Here is a 23,692-nt window from a genome sequence, read left to right as displayed (position 1 = left end):
TTGACTAGACCCACAGAGTTGCAGAGTGTGCTGTGACCTTTTATCATAAAAGGGGGGAAAACCAAATTGGCATAAACTGACTGACCGTAGACTATAGATGACGCTGTCTTTTTGACGTTTTGCCTTTTGCCTGCAATGACATGACATGACATTTCCCATCTGACAGTGACGGATGGACAGTCTTGCGTGTTTTTTTGTGAAAAAATCAAGAAAGTTCTTTGGTTTTACGAATTACGTTACTGGAAAAAGGTGTCAACAATCGGAGAGAAAACAACAATCAGCAGAAAACGAACCAATTAGTAATAGGCTATTGAAAATTGATTAAACATGTCTATACAGTGGACCTTTATTGCCGGCTATCTTTACTTCGAAGTTGCAGTTGTTATGCTGATGATACTACCCATCTTTAGTCCTCGGCGATGGCATCTGTTCTTCAAGTCGCGTTTGTTTGCAATGTTCAGGGAGCACGCGGGTATTTACTTCTACGGCCTGCTCGGAATTCTGTGTCTGTTTTTGGTGGACGCCATTAGAGAAATGAGGAAGTACTCTCACACAGATGCCAGTTATACACATTTCGCCAGCGAAATGAAAGGCAGCGTCAAGCTATTCAGAGCTCAAAGAAACTTCTACATCACTGGATTTGCAATTTTCTTATCATTCGTAATTCGTCGTTTAGTGAATATGCTGATTATTCAAGATGAACTGAGTTTGAAAGCTCAAAGAATTATTAAGGAAGCCGAAGCCGCTGTGAAATTAGCAAAGACCACTGTGCTTGCTAATACCACGGCTAATACTATACGTGCAGCTGGAGAGAATTATCATGAGGAGACCAAAAAGCAGTTAGAAATCACAAAGAGTTTGTTGGCAGAAGAGAAATCAAGAGTGAAGGAATTGGAAGAAGAAGCTACCAAGTGGAGGCTGAAGTATGAAGAAGTATCAGAAGGGCTAAGTGGAAAAGGTGATGAATGAGCTTGATCATCAACCTGGAAAGCCTATCATGATCTAAAATTTGCCATGTGAAGGAAGAAGTGTTGAGAATGAAGAGTTTGTTTTAAATGCTCATAAATGTATACCCACATCAGAAATATTATGTACTACTTCTTACTTTAAATTCTGTGATTGTTTGATGAAGGTGCTGTTGGTAGATACTTAAATTAGATTTGGGCATCATATCTAATTAAATTATGACAATGACTGGCAAAATTTTCCAAATATTAATCTAGTCTTTTTTTTAAATTATCTTGCTGGTGTAATTTGTTGATAACATTTCAATAACCAGTTTAAATATAAATAAAAGTTTGTTTTAGTATTAATACTAGTCTGTAATGTGGTATGTGTGTGCAATAAAATGCATGTAATCTCTCTACCTAGATTTACTCATGTATTTTAATATTACATAAGTTTTAAATTGATTGCTACTAATAACTTATGGTATTTACTTAAGTATTTGGTTATAATGACCTATGTAATGTGACTTTAAAATAAATAATTGTAATTCTTTTAAAAACTTTATTTTATTCTCAAACCAACATCATAGACCAGATTTTGCATGTCTGCTGCACCTTACTGGTTCGAAATGTTTGTTGAAGCACCTGCCTGGTATAATCTAGAAATGCGTTGGTGGTGTGTAATGCATAAAAATTAGAATAGGTTGCATCATTGATCATCATGATCATGATTAATTTTATTTAAAATCGAGAGTATCGGACAGAGAGTCCCAAGAATCTAATGATGGCAAGGCAGTAAAATACTATGAGGAATGATGAGTTTTGCCTGCATACAAAGAAAAGTTTTTTCATTTTGGTATGCGTTTTGGTAAAACGATACTTGCTTGTATCGGACAACTTAATCGCTGTCAAAACAGCCAACCAAATGTCACTGTCAAACGGCGTCTGTCAAAAATATTTAAAATAGATTATTTTTTGGATTTTTGTAAAAATTATCCAGATTCCAGATTAAATTCTATTAGAATTTTCAAGTGCATTGTTTTCATACTGCATTTTCACTGATTGTGCTTTTGCAACCGCGTGTGTACGATGAAACTGTGCGTCTAACAGTACTTGATTGTGCAGCGAGGATTTTGGTGACGACCGTCACCGTTACTCTCTATTTATGAATGTGGGAATCTTCAATAGAGTTAATCACCAGGTGAGGCAGACACGTCGATGCTATTCATGCGGAAAAAAATATATTTTATACGTCTAGAATGGTAAGTCTCGCCTCTGTTACAGTTATCCAGTAACATGTATTATTCGGCCAATTATTATTGATAGAATATTTTAGACCTTTATTTACAATGTTCAGTAAACAAATACAACCAATTAAACATTGAATGTTGTTGGGGAATCTATATTGAGAGCTATTTTTATTTTATTTCACTGTAATGTTTAAGATTAAAAAATTTCCTATTATTGTTACTGGTAGATGTTTAATAATTGGAATACACACAACTATAAATGATTTTCCCATTGTGTGTACCTAGTTGCAAATAGGATATTTAATGATTTTGTTTTGTTTTCTAGTAGGTATGTGCTATAAATTACATCCTTTAATTTTGCCACATGCACCTAACAGAATAATATTGCTCCACGTTGTTACACAAAGATGTTAAACTTAAATAATAAATGCTGATAATGATTTCACTAATAATAAATTCAGCAGATGAAGCTATAACTTTGCTTCTACATGTTACTGTAGTGCGTATGAGCCAATAATTTAATGATGATCTAGTTTCCGATTTTGTGGATAACTGAATTAGCTACACAACTTACAAATAAAATGTACATTCAAATCAATGATGATCCATTGTATATGTATCATGAGTTGTTAAAAAGCTACTTGCGAGTATTTATAAATTATTATAGCTGTTTTATGCAATATGCATTCTAAGACAATTTATAAATATGTTAAAGTTTAGTTTATTATGTAGAAATATGTAGAAATATCAACATATTTTTGCATTTCCTACATGCCAATGGGTACCTATTAGATAAAAAGCTTTCAATTTATCTAACCTCCGCTTTACAAGTGTGTTTAAGACTGTTAATGTGTTATCACAGGCTGTGTAAACACATGTTCTGTTAATTGATAAAGCTGAAACAGAATCCAGACATTCTGTTAACATTGTTTATTTATGTTACTGGTGTGTGTGCTGTGCTTTATAGTGAAGGATTTTTTTATTAAAAATGTGTGATATGGTTAGTAAAGTTTATGATTGTTATTAGTGAATTATGCAGTTCATTTATGTTTATTTATACTTTTCCAAAATTTCAAATTTTATCTTAAACCCCTCCAATCAAGCGAAGATGTTTATGTTAGAAGTGAGTTCATATAATAGTCCAGTGCTGCAGTGGATGAGAGGAACCAACTAGATAGTGGTAATTACTAACTAATAGTGTGTCTAAATCAGGGTTCGAAAATATCCGATATTTATTATAAATATCAAAATATCGGATATTTATGATATATATCCGATATATATCAACTTTGATATATATCAATTTTGTATGAAAGCCATAGTATTATTTTATTGTATTATTCGTGAATACTATTGCATATGTGTTACATAAACATGTTTTTAATGTTTTTAAAACTTAAAATCAGACAAATAAAGCAAAAACATAAAATATATTTGAAATACGGCAAAATCAACTAAAAAAATAAAAATCTTATGTCAAAAAGTCCAAATACAGTAACAAATTTTAAAAGTTGATATATATCATCAAAACCGGCTTGATATATATCGGATATATATCCGATATATATCTTGATATATATCCCTTGATATATATCCTCGAACCCTGGTCTAAATGGACATTTATTTAACTTAAAACTCCTCCTATGTTCTTCTGATTACATTGCGGGTCCAGTTTAACTTTTCCCCAGGACAAACTTGACCTTCACTGGTTAAGTTTTTATTAGTGGTCAAGCTGTAGATCCTGGCTATACAGTAGTTGCAGCGGTGGGAACGAGAGGTGGGAACAGTCCCGTTTTAATTCTGTGTCTGTCAACATGTCATGTAGAGCAACGAGTGTGGCGGCATGTACTCGGAATGGAGTTCGCTGCCGCTGGAAGGCGGCGGGCGCGGCGTGCTGGGCGCCGTGGGCGGGCGGGACGTCGTGCTGGCCGTGGTCAAGCAGCTGGCCTCGCCCGAGCCGAGCCCGCTGACTACTGACGCCGAGGTGAGGCCAGCGTGAAGTATGTACTCGGATGGAGCTCGCTGCCGCTGGAGGGCGGCGGGCGCGGCGTGCTGGGCGCCGTGGGCGGGCGGGACGTCGTGCTGGCCGTCGTCAAGCAGCTGGCCTCGCCCGAGCCGAGCCCGCTGACTACTGACGCCGAGGTGAGGCCAGCGTGGAGTATGTACTCGAATGGATCTCGCTGCCGCTGCAGGGCGGCGGGCGCGGCGTGCTGGGCGCCGTGGGCGGGCGGGACGTCGTGCTGGCCGTGGTCAAACAGCTGGCCTCGCCCGAGCCGAGCCCGCTGACTACTGACGCCGAGGTGAGGACAGCGTGAAGTATAGGATATCAAGGATCAGTATTTTAATATTTAACAGTCACTGTTAGTATATTCGTGCCAGTTTTAATTCTAAAATAGCTGCCATATTATTGACTAAGAGGGTACAGATCACGAAGCACAACCTGGTCAAGTTAACTACGCAACTGGCCGCCGTGACGTCACATCGACGCTCTGGTATGGACCGAACGCAGGGACGTGTGCAATACCGCGAAGTAAAATGAGACAGCGCCATCTCTTGGTCGAAGCCAGAACTAAACCCTATTACTAGCCTAACGCAACGAACGTACGCTTTAGGTGGAATGGGTGCTAGAAGTGATCCGCTACGGGCTCTCACCTTACTACCACTGAGCTCGCACGAAGCGGTGCGCTGCCCGCATCCAGGTTCTTCCTGCGACCTTTACCAGACCGTCGGTCATATTGTATTAGTAAAGTAACGTAACATTCGTGCGCTTCAGGTGGAATGGGTGCTAGAGGTGATCCGCTACGGGCTCTCATTACCACTGAGCTCGCACGAGGCGGTGCGCGAACTAAATTCTATTAGTTCGTTCGTGACGTTCAGCCAAATGACGTCCACTGCTGGACATTAGGCTTTCCCCAAGGTTTTCCACAATGAACGGTCCTGCGCTGTGCGCATCCAGGTTCTTCCCGCGACCTTTACCAGACCGTCGGTCAAATTCTATTAGTTTAGTAACGTAACACTCGTGCGCTTTAGGTGGAATGGGTGCTAGAGATCATCCGCTATGGTCTCTCACTGCCTCTGAGCTCGCACGAGGCGGTGCGCGAGATAAATCCTATTATTAAAGTAACGTAACGTACGTGCGCTTCAGGTGGAATGGGTGCTAGAGGTCATTCGCTATGGTCTTTCGCTCCCTCTAAGCTCGCACGAGGCGGTGCGGGACTGCGTTCGCGTGTGCTGCGCGTGGCTGGCGCCGCTGCTGCCGCCCGCCGCGCCCGCGCAGCCGCCGCCGCCGGCGCTGCCGCAGCCGGTGCGCGACCACCCGCACCGGTACGCTAGGAAGATACTGGCGCATCTGCAGAACCTGTTCGTGCCGAGGCCTGATGAGAGTGAGTGCATTTTGTCTACTTCTAATTGGTTTCAAAGCAGTTTTAATCAACTTAATTACAAAGCGTCGTTTAAGTTCTATAACCACGTAAGTCATTTTTCGCAACTTTTCAGGAGATTCGACGAAACGACGCGTCTTTCGATTCTCTAGCGAATGGCATCAAAATGGCGAAACCGCCAAAAAATGACTTGCGTGGTGATAGAACTTAAACGACGAAAGCATCTTTTCTCACAACATGTTCCCGAGTCCCAACTGCCGTCTATTGTTGATATAATACATATAATGTTTCAATTGCAAAAATCTATTGGCACTAAATGATTCTATACACTTTGTACATTGCAATACATAAGATAAAACTCAATAAGCCTCATACTTTGGGCGTAATACATATTTTGTTTTAAATAGTTTTTAAGCACTTCTCTGTAAATAATTGTGATATATTTATTATTATGATTCCAACAGCACCTAAATGCGTAAATAGCTAGCTGTGGTATGAGCATAATTATCATCCACAATTTTATTTCAAAGAGCGCTAGTAAAGTCTGCACATGCATTTTTCATAAACGATATTCTTTGTCTTTCTTTCAAGCACTCTCATTTGTTTACCAACTGGAGTTAGGTGAGTTTAGATTATGTTATATGTTATGATTATGTAAAGTGAACTCTGTCATAATAACATTTGAGTTTACATTGAAGCGGAATAAAATGAAATCTTCGTGTTTTTAAGCTACCACTTCAATTAAAATTACGAGACACGTAAGGTGACAAAAAGTTAAGGCATGTGGAGCACCGCTCCGCCTAATTCCACGATGCTTTCGCAAAAATCAAAGCAAATCGGTGCGTTGCTCCCAGGCGGCGACCTGATCAGCAAGCAAGCTGTCCTCTGCCACCGCGTGCTGCGACTAGCTCGCTCTCTCACCGGCTCGGCCATGCTGGGCGCGCGCGAGTGGCGCTCGCTGCTGCTGCTGTCGCGCTTCTGACGCCTCAATGTGAAGTCGGTCTTATAGTCACTGCGTTACTCCAGGCGGCGACCTGATCAGCAAGCAAGCTGTCCTCTGCCACCGGGTGCTCCGCCTAGCTCGCTCACTCGCCGGCTCGGCCATGCTGGGCGCGCGCGAGTGGCGCTCGCTGCTACTACTGCTGCTGGCGCTTCTGACACCTTAATGTGAAGTCGGTCTTAAAGTCACTGCGTTGCTCCCAGGCGAAGACCTGATCAGCAAGCAAGCTGTCCTCTGCCACCGGGTGCTACGACTCGCTCGCTCTCTCGCCGGCTCGGCCATGCTAGGCGTGCGAATTCCACTGAGGACCTTTAAAAAATCGTCGCTGGATATTCGCTTGTAGTGTTTTAAGCAAGCACTTCAATACAATGCAGCACCTTATGAAGTTATGACTAATAGTTCAGGACGTCTAATCCGCGTCAATAGTTCACAACTTTATAGTCCGTGGGTGGTAGGTGGCGACCTGATCAGCAAGCAAGCTGTCCTCTGCCACCGGGTGCTACGACTCGCTCGCTCTCTCGCCGGCTCGGCTATGCTGGGCGTGCGAATTCCACTGAAGACCTTTAAAAAAATCGGCGCTGGAAATATCCAGCTACAAGCGAATACGCTTGTAGTGTTTTAAACAAGCACTTCAATACAATGCAGCACTTTATGACCTAGTTCAGGATGTGTAATGCTACGTCAAACGAGAAACTCGCTCCGCTTCGTCTAATTCCGTATCATTAGAATGCAACCCCATACGTGCTCATAGTCACTGCGTTGCTCCCAGGCGGAGACCTGATCAGCAAGCAAGCTGTCCTCTGCCACCGGGTGCTCCGCCTAGCTCGCTCTCTCGCCGGCTCGGCCATGCTGGGCGCGCGCGAGTGGCGCTCGCTGCTGCTTCTGCTGTCGCGCTTCTGACGCCTTAATGTGAAGTCGGTCTTAAAGTCACTGCGTTGCTCCCAGGCGGCGACCTGATCAGCAAGCAAGCTGTCCTCTGCCACCGGGTGCTCCGCCTAGCTCGCTCTCTCGCCGGCTCGGCCATGCTGGGCGCGCGCGAGTGGCGCTCGCTGCTGCTTCTGCTGCTGGCGTGCGCATCCGCGCTGTTGTCGCCGCCCGCGCCGCACCACTCGGCCGCTGAGCAGCTGTGCGAGCGCGTGCTGTGCGTGCTGTTCGAAGTGTGGATACTGGCGTGCCACAGGTAAACTCACATTCAGTACTTATTCCTTTTCCAGGGCGCTTATACACGTCCCAAATATAACTTGCCCTACCACCACTTTTTTATGCATCACAAGGCAGGTATTTGACCGCAACTTCGGGACAACATAATATTGGCTGGTGCTGAGAAAAAATGGCGGAAGAAACAGCCTCAAAAGCTTATGGGACCCTCACCGCAAACGTCAAACGCTGAGCCCTCCGATACATCTGTTACACAGGATTTCAGAGACATGCTAGAAGTTTCTCAAGCATTTCTTTGGCGAGACATTTTCACGTGGCGAGGGGTATGCTTTAATCTGCGTATTCTAACGTGACGAAGAGGATTATAGTCACGCCCCGACTTACTTCTTAGACTTTCGCACGCCGCGTGGCAGTGACCTTAAGTTAATGCCGGCTGTACACCTCTCGTCCAAGAGACAGGGCTGAATGTGTCAATGTGAAAGCGGCCTAAAGTTCGGCCGCGCTCGCACACACCTCGGCCGCGGTGCCGCGTCGACACAGTAAGTGTGCGAGCGCGACACGCGAGCGATAAGGGTGGGTAGCTTGGGGTCATTGTTCGTTTGTTTCAGCCAAATGACGTCCACTGCTGGACAAAGGCCTCCCCCAAGGTTTTTCACAATGAACGGTCCTGCGCTGCCCGCATCCAGGCTCTTCCCGCGACCTTTACCACGTCGTCGGTCCGCCTAGTAGGAGGCCTGCCCACGCTACGTCTTCCAGCCCATGGTCGCCACTCGAGAAATTTCCTGCCCCAACGGCCATCGTCTCTACGAGCTATGTGCCCGTCATGTGGGTCATTGATCGAAATTCTATCTGCTCGTCGACCGGACTTACAGTGTGATGTCATTCACAGATGCTTCCCGTCGCCGCCGCTGTGGCGCACGCTGCGAGCGCAGTGCGTGCGCTGGCGGCACCGCGCGGCGCTGACGGAGCAGTGGGCGCGCGCGTCGCTGTGCCTCACGGCGCGCCTGCTGCGCCACATGTACGGCCCGCTGTTCCCCGCCATGCCCGTCAGTGAGTACTGTGCGCTCGCTACGGCGCAGTGCGTGCGCTGACGGAGCAGTGGGCGCGCGCGTCGCTGTGCCTCACGGCGCGCCTGCTGCGCCACATGTACGGCCCGCTGTTCCCCGCCATGCCCGTCAGTGAGTACTGTGCGCTCGCTGCGGCGCAGTGCGTGCGCTGGCGGCACCGCGCGACGCTGACGGAGCAGTCAACCCCAGTTCTAGTTTAGTAGTTGATTTTTTTTACCCACAACGAGGAAGCTCTTGACCTGTATCTCACCTGATGGTAAGTGACGATCAGGCCGAAGGTGGAAGCGAGCTTCACCCGGAATTCTCATCCACGGAGGAACTGGCTATCTTATCTCTAACTGCCGAAACACAATAATGCTGTTAACATTGTTGTTATGGCGACAGACTTAGGTAAGATGGTGGTAGCTAGCCAGGCGGACTTAGAACAAGCCCTACAGAAAAATCTGCCCCCACTGGGAATCGAACCCGGGACCTCTGCGTCTGAAGCAGGTGGTCTTACCACTAGACCACTGAGGTGGTTAAAACTAAAGCCTGGTCCGTGAGCACGTAGATCAATTAGTAGATTCAATGACCCGAAGCTACTCATCCTTATCGCTCGCGCGTAATTATGTTGCTGTCGCGCTCGCATACTCACTGCGGGCGCCCGTCGCACAGTCGCGACAGCAATATAATTACGCGCGAGTGATAAGGATGGGTAGCTTGGGGTCATTGGACAAAATTCTACGTGCTCACAGACCACGCTATAATCACCCGATTAAAAATCTGTTGTCTGAAGGGAGTCTAAAGTCCACTGACCTCCGCCGGTGGGCATGAGCACGAAGACGTCGTGGCCGAGCAGCGCCGCGTTGATGACCTGCAGCTGGTTGGGCCGGAAGGACTTGAGTCCGAACTTCTCGCGGAAGGTCTCCATCATCAGCTCTGAATGCGGGAACGAGAAGCCGTCGGACTCGCCTGCGGGACGAGGGAAGATTAGGCTATGCTAGCTATACAGGGTGTTAGGTAAATAGGCTTTATAAAGAAAGTTCGGATTAATTTGACTTTCTCCCTCCCTCCAGGCGAGGAGGACGCGACCCTCATCCCGGCAGACATGAGCGCGGAAGCGGTGATGCAGAGCTGGTACCGCATGCTGCACACCATCGGCAATCCTGTCGACCTGTGCCGACCGCATCTCATCAGCCAGACGCCCGACTTCCTGCAGGTAGGATATCAATGAGGGCTATCGTTTTTATACTTAACAGTTGGCACCCCTGGCGATTGACAGGACCTTACTCTACAGAGGCGCCATCTTGATGAGGGCAAATGCGATAGTCCTCCTACCACTTTAGCGCTCACCAATTGGTGCCACTGTCTTCGCTACTAGCAAGTGACAGGACCTTACTCTACAGTGGCGCTAACTGGTGAGCGCTAAAACGATAGCCCTCATTGCTCCATAAACTAAATTCAAAATTTATTTGTTGTGAAACATGTGAAGCAATTTATGTACTTGTTTTCAGTAGTTTAGGCAGTGCCACTTTTATTTACCTGTGTTGTGTATAATTTATTCCTGTCACACGTTCCCACCCCTACAATTTCTGTGTAAACAGACCCAATTAGCTTTCTTGGAGCTGAATAAAAATGAAAAAAACCTGCAAATAATGTAGTATAGAGCACACTCTATACTACATTATTTTTTGTATATACGAAAGCCGAAACATGTGTCACGTATTTCAATCTTTAGAATCAGTATAAAAAAAAGTGATATCTTGAAAGCTCACGAAGTTCCAAGCTTTTTTTGTTGTCCCATTATCCGCACGCGAGTGTATACATCGTACAGCGCGCGGCACTTTCGTTGTTTACAACGCAATGTTTGTTAAGTTTGTCTATGGGCGACGGTAATCACTTACCATCAGGTGATCCGTCTGATCGTTTGCCTCCTGCCACATTAAAAAAAATGATATAAAAAATATTGCGATGGATTCTATTACTGATTCTGAACAAATAGTTTTAAGGTTTCGTATAATACTAAAAATAACCTTGTATATGCACTGTTTTTTTAATGTAGCCTATAACCTTAAAGCCAATAAAGTTTTTTCACAGGTTCGATTATCGTCCTATTCAAATGGTATACGTTACGGATAGTGTTACTTTCACATTGGTAATTAATATTAATAGAAAGTACCTAAGTATAGAAAATCTAATTAACTTCATTATCCCCCGGCAGTACTCGATCACGGCGGAAGAGGGCGCGCGAGACCCGAGCCAGCACCCGTGCCTGGCGGCGCTGCCGTCTATCTTCCACAAGGCCATGAAGGGCGTGGCCGCGCACGTCGACGCCTTCCTCGGTGAGTGCTACAGACCTAGTAGCAGTACTAGCTACGGGTCACTTGATGTTAGCGACCTAGTATCAGTACTAGTTCCGGGTCACTTGATGTTAGAGACCTAGTATCAATACTAGCTCCGGGTCACTTGATACTAGCGACCTAGTATCAGTACTAGCTCCGGGTCACTTGATACTAGCGTCCTAGTATCAATACTAGCTCCGGGTCACTTGATACTAGCGGCCTAGTATCAATACTAGCTCCGGGTCACTTGATACTAGCGACCTAGTATCAATACTAGCTCCGGGTCACTTGATGTTAGAGACCTAGTATCTATACTAGCTCTGGGTCACTTGATACTAGCGACCTAGAATCAATACTAGCTCCGGGTCACTGATTGAAATTTGGAAGAGTGCCTAGTATCGGTACCACCTCCGGGTCACTCAATATTTACTAATGTTTGAAGTGTGCGGTTGTGACTTCAAGAATATGTAACTAAATTATTAATAATTTTGGGTCTTTGATAGTTTTATAGATCGTGACATCTCTTGTGTGTCATAAGCACTTCCAGAGATTTAATAATGTTGTTTGCTGTATCAAATTATAGAGGAGTAGTGGTAATTGAGGTTGATTTGAATACTAGTATTTTAGCTACTTCATTTTCTATGGGTACAAGGTGATTCTGGTTAAATTGCACTTAGTTTTTAAGTTAGCACAGGTTGTATTGTGAATATAATTGATCTTTCAGTGCACTGTAAGATTTTAAGTACCTGAAACTGAACGCAAGTAGTTTAGAAAGTTCTTTTCTAAAGTGATGTATTAAACAATTTTTGGGAGTAATAATGATGAGGAGCTTTAAATATTTTCTGCATTGTGATATTAGCTTTTCAACACTTGGAAACGATGTATATTGTTGGATATATCTTGTGCTGCCAATGTGCTACCTTTATTGTAGATTTACACGTGATTATTGTTGATCTAATCTGTGCTTTACCCCTACCTAATCCCCTACATAATTTTGAGGCAATGAAAAGATACATCAATTTCTTAAATCCTTTAACTATATTTAAATTCCGGTTAATCTCGCGAGAAAGGCGAGATCTGAAACATCTTGTTTCTAGTAACTTATAGAGGGTCGTCCTCACGCAAAGGAGAGAAAAGACCTTGTAATGTGGGGACCAAGGAGACGGAATAAAATATGTTAATCAGTCGACTGTTGGTTCATTACTGGTCTAAATATGGCTTACAGCGCCCGGTCTGTGAGCACGTAGAATTTTGTCCAATGACCCTAAGCTACCCATCCTTATCGCTCGCGCGTAATTATGTTGCTGTCGCGCTCGCACACTCACTGCGGGCGCCCGTCGCACAGTCGCGAAAGCAATATAATTACGCGCGAGCGATAACGATGGGTAGCTTGGGGTCATTGGACAAAATTCTACGTGCTCGCAGACCAGACTATAGTTTATAATTCCTTGCACTAACTACAAAGGTGAGGTGCGTAATACGCCCACTAGAACCTGATTATAATGAAACATTGGCACCACAAGAGTTGTCCTAACGCGCGCACTGCTAGGGCGGGGCGACTGCCGGTGGTGGGCGGTGCCGGAAGCGGGCGGGGCGGCCGACGACGAAGACACGCCCCCCGCGCACCGCCGCCTCGCCAAGTCCTTCAGCGTGTCCTCCCGGCCGAGGGAGCCTAAGCCCGAGCGCGGTACGTGGACGCTTTGCGCTTGGATACTTCGAGTGTAGATTCTTTAGGTCCTCTGTAGACATCCGTTTTTCACCGGACGACGGACAATTTTTCGTCAGACCTATGTCCGATGCATGTGTACACGTTCATTATAAACCATACACCACCGCTAAATCAAGCCAAAAAATCGGGCCGTAGTCCGATCAAAAAAACTGATGTTTACGTATCTTCACCTTAAAGGCCGGCAACGCACTTATAACGCCCCTGGGTCTGCGGGTGGTGTCTATGGGCGACGGTAATCACTTACCATCAGGTGATCCGTCTGCTCGTTTGCCTCCTGTCACATAAAAAAAAGTCGCCAAAAGATATCCGTTTATTGACGGTTCGTCACCCGGTTAAAAAACGGATGTCTACAGACGTCCTTAGCGCCTCCGTTAAAACTTATGCAGGCACATGCATGTCTGTATCGCAAGATAGCATAAGCAGCCGCAGTGTGGCTCCTATGTTCTTCTGATTAATTTCGTTGCGGGTCCAATTAACTTCAATGGCAGTTTCTTCCCCTGGGACAAACTTGACCTTCACTGGTTGAGTTTTTATTGCCGGTCAAGCTCTAGATCTTGGCTACACAGGAGTTGCAGCGGTGGGAACGAGAGGTGGTCCATTACAAAACTTTCAAAATATGGTTATCGTCATTAATATTTAGCATTGACTTACACATTATGGTATCAATTTGATTCGCTTTTATACACGTAATTTTATCGCCGATTATGAAAATACGGTGCTCGAAGTATTCAAGTGGAAAGAGAAACTAGATAAGAGGTAAATTGTGTGTAAATAACCACTTCACGCTGCATATCGGTATGTATAAATGCACACACAAAGCTTGGGTAAAATTGGGTCCTGCACGTATAAATGTAGTATCTTAAAAGATGTATGTCAAGCCAAATATGAATCTGTACTTGTAATCGTTTATGTTAAAAGCGGTCACGTATGCTTGATTTGCTTCAATGTTTAGACCGTATCCAGATGACTAGTTTTCCGTGTTTCTACACTTGCGAGCAAAAGTATGGAATCACTTACATGAAGTTGTTTCCACGCGATCTTGTGTACTAACCAATTTGTTAGTAACAAAAAAAGTAGCACCATTTTAAAGATTAAACTTTTAACTTTAAATTGATACCAATTTAAATCACACCAGTATTTAAAAAGATATCCCGGCTGATGTGAAGAAGTAAGGAAAAAGACATGTATCAACTGTTTGATACGTCGCGAGTTGCGGCCTATTTACCCCCCATAAAAGCACGTGTTTTCGGATTTTTGCTTTCACACGTTGATCCATACACATCTCCGCTTCTTTTGACACTTTACCTGGGATTCTACACCTTCAGAAGCAGCACAAATCGTTGCACTATTGCAAGAAGGGCTCAGCCAGCGGGCTGTCGCACGTCAGCTCCACATAAGCCAGTCCTGGGTTTCGAAAGTTTTAAGACGCTTTCGGGAGACTGGTGGCTTTATCCCGAGACCAAGTTCTGAACATTGCCGGTGCACATCGCAGAGGGAAAACCGTTTTTTCATGTCAACTTCTCTACGAAATCGTCATTTGACTGGTATCGACGTCCAGCAAGAGCTCAGAAATGTTCGTAGGATAGCTGTTAGCAAGTGGACAGTTCGTCTAAGATATAAACAATAGAATTTGACTCCAAAAAGGCCTGCCACAGGCTTGAAACTGACGGCAGGTCACCGATAAGCACGCTTTCAATTTGCTCCTACACATCTCGATGGGAAGTCGAGCAAGCCACCCCCATAAGCCAATGTTTTAGCGAACCAGCACTGCACAAATCGCTCCCCAGGCCGTCTATAGACCCGACCTCTTCGACTGCTGCACTGCAAAAACAGTCTGCATTCATCGGAAAACAAAACTCGCCTCCATTACTCGCCTTCCGAGTGCGAGCTAATTGAAAGCGTGCTTGTCGGTGACCTGCCGTCAGTTTTCAGCCTGTGGCAGGCCTTTTTGGAGTCAAATTTTATTGCTCATATCTTAGACGAACTGTCCACTCGCTAACAGCTATCCTACAAACATTTCTGAGCTCTTGCTGGACGTCGATGCCAGTCAAATGACGATTTCATAGAGAGGTTGACATGAAAAAACGGTCATCCCTCTGCGATGTGCACCGGCGCTGTTCAGAACTTGGTCTCGGGATAAAGCCACCAGTCTCCCAAAAGCGTCTTAAAACTTTCGAAACCCAGGACTGGCTTATGTGGAGCTGACGTGCGACAGCCCGCTGGCTGAGCCCTTCTTGCAACAGTGCAACGATTTATGCTGCTTCTGTAGGTATAGAATCCCAGGTAAAGTGTCAAAAGAAGCCGAGATGTGTATGGATCAACGTGTGAACGCAAAAATCCGAAAACACGTGCTTTTATAAGGGGTAAATAGGCCGCAACTCGCGACGTATCAAACAGTTGGTACATGTCTTTTTTCTTACTTATTCACATCAGCCGGGATATCTTTTTAAATACCGGTGTGATTTAAATAAATTTGGTATCAATTTAAAGATAAAAGTTTAATCTTTAAAATGGTGCTACTTTTTTTGTTACTAACAAATTGGTTAGTACACAAGATCGCGTGGAAACAACTTCATGTAAGTGATTCCATACTTTTGCTCGCGAGTGTACATAAGGTAGGCTGAGGTCTATCGTTACTCATCTGTTTTTGTTTTGTACGTCACGTCTCGCATCTAGTCGCCTGTAGATGATTGGTTTAAGTTATGATACAAAGTTAAAGTCGCATTTGTCACAAGTTAGATGCATTATTTTAACCGTATAAATGTCATTTGAATACGGACTTTACATTGAAGTAAATGGTGGGGGATGCGCATGAGTGGTTTCAGTTTCTCGTGTTGTTTTATTTGGTACTTTACCTTTAGTTTTGGGTGTTGTTGGGTGTCACTGCTCAAAACTTTTGTAATATTTTTCTGTTGCTTACTTTATTCGTCTTATGTTTGTGACTAACGTGAGTCTTGATCTTCAAGTACGTGAGTACATGAGTGTTATACAACGCAGGCACCCCGCGTACGTCTCTGATTGGACTGACAAGCAGCCGGCCGGCCAGCGTTGCGCCTACAACGCCGCCCAACTCTATCACGTCGCAAGGTAAGGAAATAAAAATTATTTGATTTACAAAATACTTGCAAGAGTCAAGCTAGACATTCTGTACTTATAGCATAGTGCCACACTCTACACACAAAAAACGTGGGTAACTGCAGTAGCTATTGTGTCGAAAAAATTAGATAGAGGCAATATGTCAGATATCTCTATCTGATATCTGTAAAAGCTTAGAAAAAGTGGTCGGTTGTGTAACAGATGAGTTCCTATAAATATCAAGAACATTATTGGAAAGTGAAACAATCTCTAATATCAGAAAAATGAAGCAGAAAATCTACCCTTGAAATATAGTGCTATTTCTAGTCACAAAAAGGTTTAGAATATTTATTTTACTTTTCTTCTGTATTCATCATGTTAAACGTTTATTTCCAGTGTGCGACGCAGAGAAACCGCCACTAACACCGCTGCGGCCAAAAGTGAACTCGATTTTCCACCTGTTTGGGGAGTGGCTGTTTGAGGCGGCGCTTATCGGGACCACGCCTCCTTACACCAACAACCAACGTGAGTCATCATCATTCAGTCATTTACTTTTTACTTTAGGGGGCTCTCCAATTTACCAGAGAATTTTATCTAGTTAGTTTAGTCTTGGAGGTAGTTTTATTAAAAACATGTAAGGTACAGTACAGACGACAGCACATTAGATTGTACATTTTATTGCAAAATAGCACTTATTACAATAGCATAAAGTTGGCGATATGTTTTCAGAACGCGCCGACGGCACAACGCCACCGCCGTCGATGTCTGACGCTACGTACAAACTCAATATGATGAGTTATCAGCCAGGTTAGTCAATAGACATGATTCATTTCTAGAGATTGTCGTCGTCATTTCAGCCAAATGACGTCCACTGCTGGACAAAGGTCTCCCCCAAGGTTTTCCACAATGAACGGCCCTGCGCTGCCCGCATCCAGGCTCTTCCCGCGACCTTCACCAGATCGTCGGTCCACCTAGTAGGAGGCCTTCCCACGCTACGTCTTCCAGCCCGTGGTCGCCACTCGAGAAATTTTCTGCCCCAACGGCCATCGTCTCTACGAGCTATGTGTCCCGCCCACTGCCACTTAATTTTAGCATTTCTGCAAGCTATGTCGGTCACTTTGAGAATGTAAGATTTTTAAATAAGTGTGATAGAAAGTACAATTTTAATGATAATCGTCCTTATATGTTTGCAAAATGTCAAAGCCTATTGGAGCTACTAGCAATCTGTATTAAACATTATACAAACATTTTTAACCAGTTATCTGTACACACAGGTCGTGCCGAAGCCCTGGGCACGCTTTGTCGTGTGCTGTGCTCGAAACAGTGCCGTGAAGAAGTATTGGCGCCGTATCTGGCGCGCTGCTACGCCGCCATCCATCGGGGTCTGCGGGACCCCGCCACCGCCGCTGCCGTGGTTTTGAACGCGCCTGACATATTCAGGTAAAAATAGTACCAAATGTTGTCTTTAGTTCTTTGTTTAGGGACTAGATGGCGTAGTATAAAAATGTCTAAGGATTTAATAATTACAGCTGGTTTATTATTACTCACCAAATGCCGCGAAATGTTGTTGCTGTACTTGACACGTTGCTAAATGGCTATCCTATCTATGTGACCCCACCATCGCAGCTTACAAGCTTACTGCAAGCTGGCTGCTATTGAATAAACTCGAAATGTTTATTTATTTATTTATACAAACCAACAGCGACATACATTGAAAATGTTAGTTATAAGATTTAGACTGATAGTATAGTTGTTGAAAACCCGTTTTTCCAAGTGTCAGTGCTGTAGTTGGAAAATTTCAAATGCAGTGTTTAAAAGCGTATGAGAAATAAGATTCATGTAAATAAGTGTTGCAAGACAAGAGTCTCTGACTGTCATTTATTTTTCCTAATCCTAATGTAATAAGGCTTATCGCTGCTTCTTCTCAGCACTGGCCCATTTATTGTCCCGTAGCAGTGGTAGGGTTAGACATACTTGTCGACAATCTCGAGAATTGAGCTCCCAACTGAAACTGGGTAGGGCGTAACATGGACATTCGACATAAGCTTCGTTTTGTCCATGTTCATCCTCAGGCCTACCTGTTGGGAAACTCGATTAAGGTCTTCGAGCATTGTGCCAAGATCTTCCAACGATTCAGCTAGGTAGGTCCAATTTCGAGAAGGAGGTCAATCGTCGAATCCAACTCGGCTGGGCAGCGTTCGGGAAACTACGCAACATCTTTTCGTCCAAATTACCTCAATGCCTGAAGACTAGAGTGTATAACCAATGTGTGTTACCAGTGATAACTTATGGCTCGGAAACGTGGCCTCTCACTATAGGCCTTATACAGAAGCTCAAAGTTGCAAGCGTGCTATGGAGAGGGCTATGCTTGGTGTTTCTTTGCGAGATCGAATCAGAAATGAGGAGATCCGTAAACGAACCAAAGTCGCTGACATAGCCCGACGTATTAGCAAGCTGAAGTGGCCATGGGCAGGGCACATAGTACGCAGAACTGACGGCCGATGAGGCAGAAATGTTCTGGAATGGAGGCCGCGTACCGGAAAACGCAGCGTGGGACGTCCACCTACAAGGTGGACCGACGACATCGTAAAGGTAGCAGGGAAGCGCTGGACACAGGCCGCTACCAATCGATCAACATGGAAAGCATTGGGGGAGGCCTATGTTCAGCAGTGGACGTCCTGTGGCTGAAATGATGATGATGATGAGTGGTAGGGTTAATACAGGGACGTGTAAAAGTGATTATTAAAATCTTTTTTTTTTTCTCTTCTCAGATTGGACCTAGACGGCGTGTTAGTTCTTGTGCCAGACTTCATCTCGGCACTCGAAAAGATCCTCTGCGAGCGGGAGCCTAAACTAGAGTGCGGGACCATAGACAAGCGCGAGCTGCGCAAGGCCGCTATAAGCGCGCTGTTGTCTCTGGTCGCTTTCCCGCATCATTATAAAGGACTGCCGGTGCCTGAGTTCCCGGGATGTAATGAGTAGTAAGTACTTTAATGTGATTTTATTGGATTTCCCAAAAACTGCTAAATTCTTCTAAAAATAACACAAAAATAAACAACATTGTCGACATTCCACCAGCTCGCACTAAGCGTTTCGCTAACTCCTTTATAATGCGAATAGTTAGACTGAATAAAATAGAAAAGGGACTGGAATTCGCTGCCTGTTACTGTTTTTTCCGAATACAATAATTCATAGTGAGAGTGAATAGGCACTTATAGGGCAGCTAATTAATTTCGAACTCCTCCTATGTTCTTCTAATTAATTTCGTTGCGGGTCCAATGACAGTTTAACTTTCCCCCGGGACAAACTTGACCTTCATTGGTTGGGTTTTTGTGGCGGTCAAGCTGTAGATCCTGGCTACACAGGAGTTGCAGTGGTGGGAACGAGAGGTGGGAATAGTCCCGATAGGGTAGCTATGTACCATCCTAGACTGCATCTCACTTAACATCAGGCGCGATTGCGGTCATTAACCTGCCTTGTTCTGCATGAAAAAAAATGAAGATCATACAGAAAGTTTATTTATTTATTTATTTATACTTCAATGCCAAAATTTTAACATTAGGCGAACTTAATGCCATAAGGCATTCTCATCCAGTTTCACGTTATCTAAAACTGTGTAGCTGCGTTATAGCTACAATAGCGTAATTCTAAGCTTCATCGACGTATTTTCAGCGCGGGCATGACGCTAGGCGACCTCGTGCGAGGCAAACTGTCTCTGATCTGCGTCTCTGCTGTGCAAGTGGAGTGGTCCGACGCACTCGCCGTGCCGTTGCTAAGTGCGCTATACCTGTGCGTTCGACACAACGCACAGTCTGGCGGGAGAGCCGCGTCCGCTCCGCCTGGATCGACTATGTCGCAAACTACTGATTATAAAGGTTAGTGGTGCGACTAATTATAATAGAAGGTGTTTGATTAAAATAATAGTAATTATTGTGATTTCAGACTGAAAATCTATACCTTATAGTCGTCAAAAGATTTTGACGTTTGTTCAAGTAACTGCAATCACTTTAAATACACAATGTTTTGAAATGAATCAAATTTTCTCACTTGACTACTGTGTTAAAAAATCGGAAAGATTTTATTCCAATCACTTTTAATTTCGTCTTTATTTCAAACCACCAAAACACAGAAAATGTAACAAATATCACATTTGTCACTAGTTCGCTTTAGTCACCGACCAATATTGATACGTTAATCACACTTACATTTTTCCGTTACACGCTACGTTTATTTTGCTCCAAGATCCAACATTAATCCCCTTAATCAAATTATAGGCTGGTTACTTTTCCATAAGACGAATCAATTCGGACTGACATCCCCCGAAATGAGTCCTGTTGTAAAGCCTGGTCCGTGAGCACGTAGAATTTTGACCAATGACCCCAAGCTACCCATCCTTATCGCTCGCGCGTAATTATATTGCTGTCGCGACTGTGCGACGGGCGCCCGCAGTAAGTGTGCGAGCGCGACAGCAACATAATTACGCGCGAGCGATAAGGATGGGTAGCTTGGGGTCATTGGACAAAATTCTACGTGCTCACGGACCAGGCTTTAGAGAGAGTAAGCTGATACATCGGTTAACCTTGGACTCTCATATATTGCATCCTATTTGGAACCGTGTCACCTTGTCTTAAGATCCAAAATGAAAGGGTTATGGGGGGTGTTTTAGCGCGATCGGATAGCGGCAGCGCGTCGGGCAGCGCTGAAGGACATTCGTCGCTCGACGACTTTGCGGCCGACGTTAGGGAGTTAGACCCATCCTCGCCTGTTTTCGGTAACATTCACTTTTTTGTTTGCTATTACTAATGGAATGACGTTTGAAGATGACTTGAGTCCATTTATTTTAGCCAATAAACAAATACTTCTCTATATTTCGTCTCCTTATAGAAAACAGTGTAAGATAATAAATTTTCTACTGTAAAATTATTTTCATCCGGCTTGAAGGACCATGATTTCGACAAACGTCACCCCATGAATACATCGCTGAAGTACTTTCGGTGTATTCGCTTTGTGTTCTAAGTTGCTTATACTGCTTGCTGTTTTTATTCAGTATTCATTGTCGTTTTAGAAATGAGCTAGAATCAATCATATACAATGTTTTTATACCTCTATGCAGTAAGTTTTATAGTAGATTAACTAAATGTTAAATTATAAGAGTTTTTTTAAAGTGTTTAGTTTCCTGCACATTATTACACGTCTTGTATTCGCAGAATATATGTCTGTATATTATGTTACTTCAAAATTTCTACTGTTTTCGATGTAATTCTTAATGTTAAGTACGTTTCTTGAATTCTAGTTTTTGATATAAATCTAATCGTTAGAAGCTAGTTTTGTTTATATCTTTAAAACTTGTTGCACATATTATTGTCTTGGGCTTTGATTAAAACTGAGTCACAAAATGTTAGTAGTTGTTAGAATGGTGTTCGGGCTATTGATATCGCAAGAATGTATTATGAATTTTTAATGTCTATGGTCACTCGAACCAAATATTCGTGTGACCAATTTCTTGAAGCAAATTGCTATGACAAAAATCAATATAGGTGCAGCGTTAGTGGTTCGCGCGACGTACCTCGTGTGCCACCGGCTCATTTCTTCGTGGAAGGGAGACTTGCAGGTCTCGTTGGCTGCCTTGGAACTGCTGTCAGGTCTAGCCAAGCTACACTCCGCTAAACCGGGTAAGTTTATTGTTGCTGTAGTACGGATGATTTGAGTTATTTTCAGAATGTATTAAAATATGTAAATTCTATTTGTTTTCATGCATTCTAGAATATATGATCGGTGAGTAATAAGATTGTTAAACTTCGTCATAGTTTCATCAAGTTTTATGATATTTTCTCAAACATTTTGGTCAGCGGAAAGTCTTAGGGAAGATCAAACCGACGACCACTGAATATCCGAATATGTCCTATTTGTAATGTAGTCTTGTATGTAACCTAAGAGTCTTTTCCGAGATCCGATTCCGAAGTTGGGCGATTTCTTTTTGCAGTTAATTTATGAACAATGCGCCATTTGCTCGTTGCGTGAAAGCTGTGTGCTTACTGCGTGTAAGCCGAGATATTATCTCGCCGTAATGGCGTGAAAAAACGCTTAGGCTAAGTTGCACCATCTAACTTTAAGGCCCAGAACAGACGGTGAAACGCAACTGCAACGAAACTGCAACTTTCTGATGATTCTTATGAATGAAACTGAAACTGAAAATTTCAAACTCGTCGCGTCATGTGGGGTCTCTCAACGGACGCTATGGCAGTTTCGATGCAGTTGCGTTTCACCGTCTGTTCTGGGCCTTACGGTCAAAGTTAGGTGGTGCAACTCAACCTTGGAGTACACGTTCGGCTACGAGCCTGCCGTGCATAACGCGCCTTTACCGTGTACAGAGGCGGTGGAGCGCAAGCGCGCCGTGCGCTGGATATGCGACTACATCGTGGTGCAGTGCTCGCGGCCGCCGCAGGCGCACTCGCGCGACCTGCACTCGTGCGTCGTGTGCGCCTACGCCTGCCTCGCCGCCTGGCTGTGCCCGGCGCTGCTGGACGCGGCCGACACGCGCGCCACGCTGCTGCAGGTCGTCGAGCTGGGGCTGTCCGGCGCGCGCAGCCAGGGTGAGTGCCCCCTGTCTGGCTGAGCGAGCCAGGGTGAGGATATAGTGGGAGTAGTGGCACTCAGGACACGAGACAGTCACGTGACCGATCCAGGATAAGGTACAAGTTCGTAGCCGACTTCATGCAGCAGCTGCAGCCGACGACGTGTTGTTTACTAAAGCCCGGTCCGTGAGCACGTAGAATTTTGTCCAATGACCCCTAGCTACCCATCCTTATCGCTCGCGCGTAATTATATTGCTGTCGCGACTGTGCGACTGGCATCCGCAGTGAGTGTGCGAGCGCGATAGCAACATAAATTACGCGCGAGCAATAAGGATGGGTAGCTTGGGGTCATTGGATAAAATTCTACGTGCTCACGGACCAGACTATAGACGACGACGACGTGTTGGTAAGTAAGGTGAGCTCCTCGTTCCACGACCAGAAGTGGCGCTGAACACACTGGAGTGGAGATTCTTATTGTCTGAGGCCAAGACTCACTTTGAGTTGCTGCGCCTTCTTAGGTGGTGAGTACATGTACTCTTCACGTTCAAACTTCACAATTACAAATTCCTTACAGATTGAACGATCATACCCAGTTGCCTGTTCTCTGTCTTAAGGGCAAATGTCTTACTGTTTACAGGTAAACCTGGCGACCCGCCAAAGATGAAGGACGAAAAGGAGTTGAAACCTGTCTCCATGAGAGTTCGAGATGCTGCCGAATCTTTGCTAATGCTCATATTGGATCAGGTAACTACAAATACCAAATTATATCAATATAGGTACAATGTGAAGTAGAGGCCACGTACCGGAAAGCGCAACGTAGGACGTCCACCCACAAGGTGAACCTACGATCTCATAAAGGTAGCAGAAAGGCGCTGGATGCAGTGGACTAATTCACGTATTTTGACAGTCAAGATCTCGCTGACGTTCAGAAGTCGTCCCATTGAAAAACAGTTCTAAATCCGTATTCATAAGGGTCATTTCGATAGAACGATCACTCGATAGGATCGCAACTCAGCGATTTGTTGTCGTTGACTTTTTGTTACGTCGTCCCATTGAAAAACAGTTCTAAATCCGTATTCACAAGAGTAATTTCGATAGAACGATTACTCAATATGATCGCAATTCAGCAATTTGTTGTCGTTGAAGTTTTGTTACGTGAATAAGGCTACAGGCCGCTGCCAACCGGCCTT

At 44.4% G+C, this 23,692-nt stretch overlaps 2 protein-coding genes across 2 annotated transcripts in view; both read left to right on the top strand.

Moving 5' to 3' along the window:
- Positions 1-157: 157 nt before the first annotated feature.
- Positions 158-1,436, top strand: LOC114360781 (B-cell receptor-associated protein 31). The gene has a single exon (XM_028315574.1). The coding sequence runs from the start codon at positions 328-330 to the stop codon at positions 967-969; it is 642 nt and encodes a 213-aa protein (XP_028171375.1). The 5' UTR covers positions 158-327; the 3' UTR covers positions 970-1,436.
- A 454-nt stretch (positions 1,437-1,890) lies between these two features.
- Positions 1,891-23,692, top strand: part of LOC114360553 (ral GTPase-activating protein subunit beta) — a 29,551-nt gene continuing 7,749 nt past the window's right edge. Inside the window, exons 1-18 of the mRNA XM_028315289.1 lie at positions 1,891-2,148; positions 4,023-4,181; positions 5,343-5,580; positions 7,523-7,757; positions 8,625-8,785; positions 9,858-10,000; positions 11,003-11,123; positions 12,673-12,810; positions 15,850-15,939; positions 16,324-16,452; positions 16,657-16,734; positions 17,202-17,367; positions 18,699-18,908; positions 19,600-19,802; positions 20,594-20,698; positions 21,465-21,599; positions 22,299-22,520; positions 23,140-23,246. Of these exons, the coding sequence (XP_028171090.1) occupies positions 2,113-2,148; positions 4,023-4,181; positions 5,343-5,580; positions 7,523-7,757; positions 8,625-8,785; positions 9,858-10,000; positions 11,003-11,123; positions 12,673-12,810; positions 15,850-15,939; positions 16,324-16,452; positions 16,657-16,734; positions 17,202-17,367; positions 18,699-18,908; positions 19,600-19,802; positions 20,594-20,698; positions 21,465-21,599; positions 22,299-22,520; positions 23,140-23,246 (2,676 nt within the window). The 5' untranslated portion in view covers positions 1,891-2,112. The remainder of the gene's footprint in view (positions 2,149-4,022; positions 4,182-5,342; positions 5,581-7,522; positions 7,758-8,624; positions 8,786-9,857; positions 10,001-11,002; positions 11,124-12,672; positions 12,811-15,849; positions 15,940-16,323; positions 16,453-16,656; positions 16,735-17,201; positions 17,368-18,698; positions 18,909-19,599; positions 19,803-20,593; positions 20,699-21,464; positions 21,600-22,298; positions 22,521-23,139; positions 23,247-23,692) is intronic.

The sequence above is a fragment of the Ostrinia furnacalis genome, unplaced genomic scaffold, assembly GCF_004193835.3.
Source record: "Ostrinia furnacalis isolate ACB-3 unplaced genomic scaffold, ASM419383v2 OfSCF0322, whole genome shotgun sequence".
NCBI lineage: Eukaryota > Metazoa > Arthropoda > Insecta > Lepidoptera > Crambidae > Ostrinia > Ostrinia furnacalis.
This window is presented reverse-complemented; position numbering and strand designations above follow the sequence as displayed.

Coding starts and splice junctions, on each gene's coding strand:
- LOC114360781 (XM_028315574.1), top strand. CDS start 328: ATGTCTATACAGTGGACCTTTATTGCCGGCTATCTTTACTTCGAAGTT.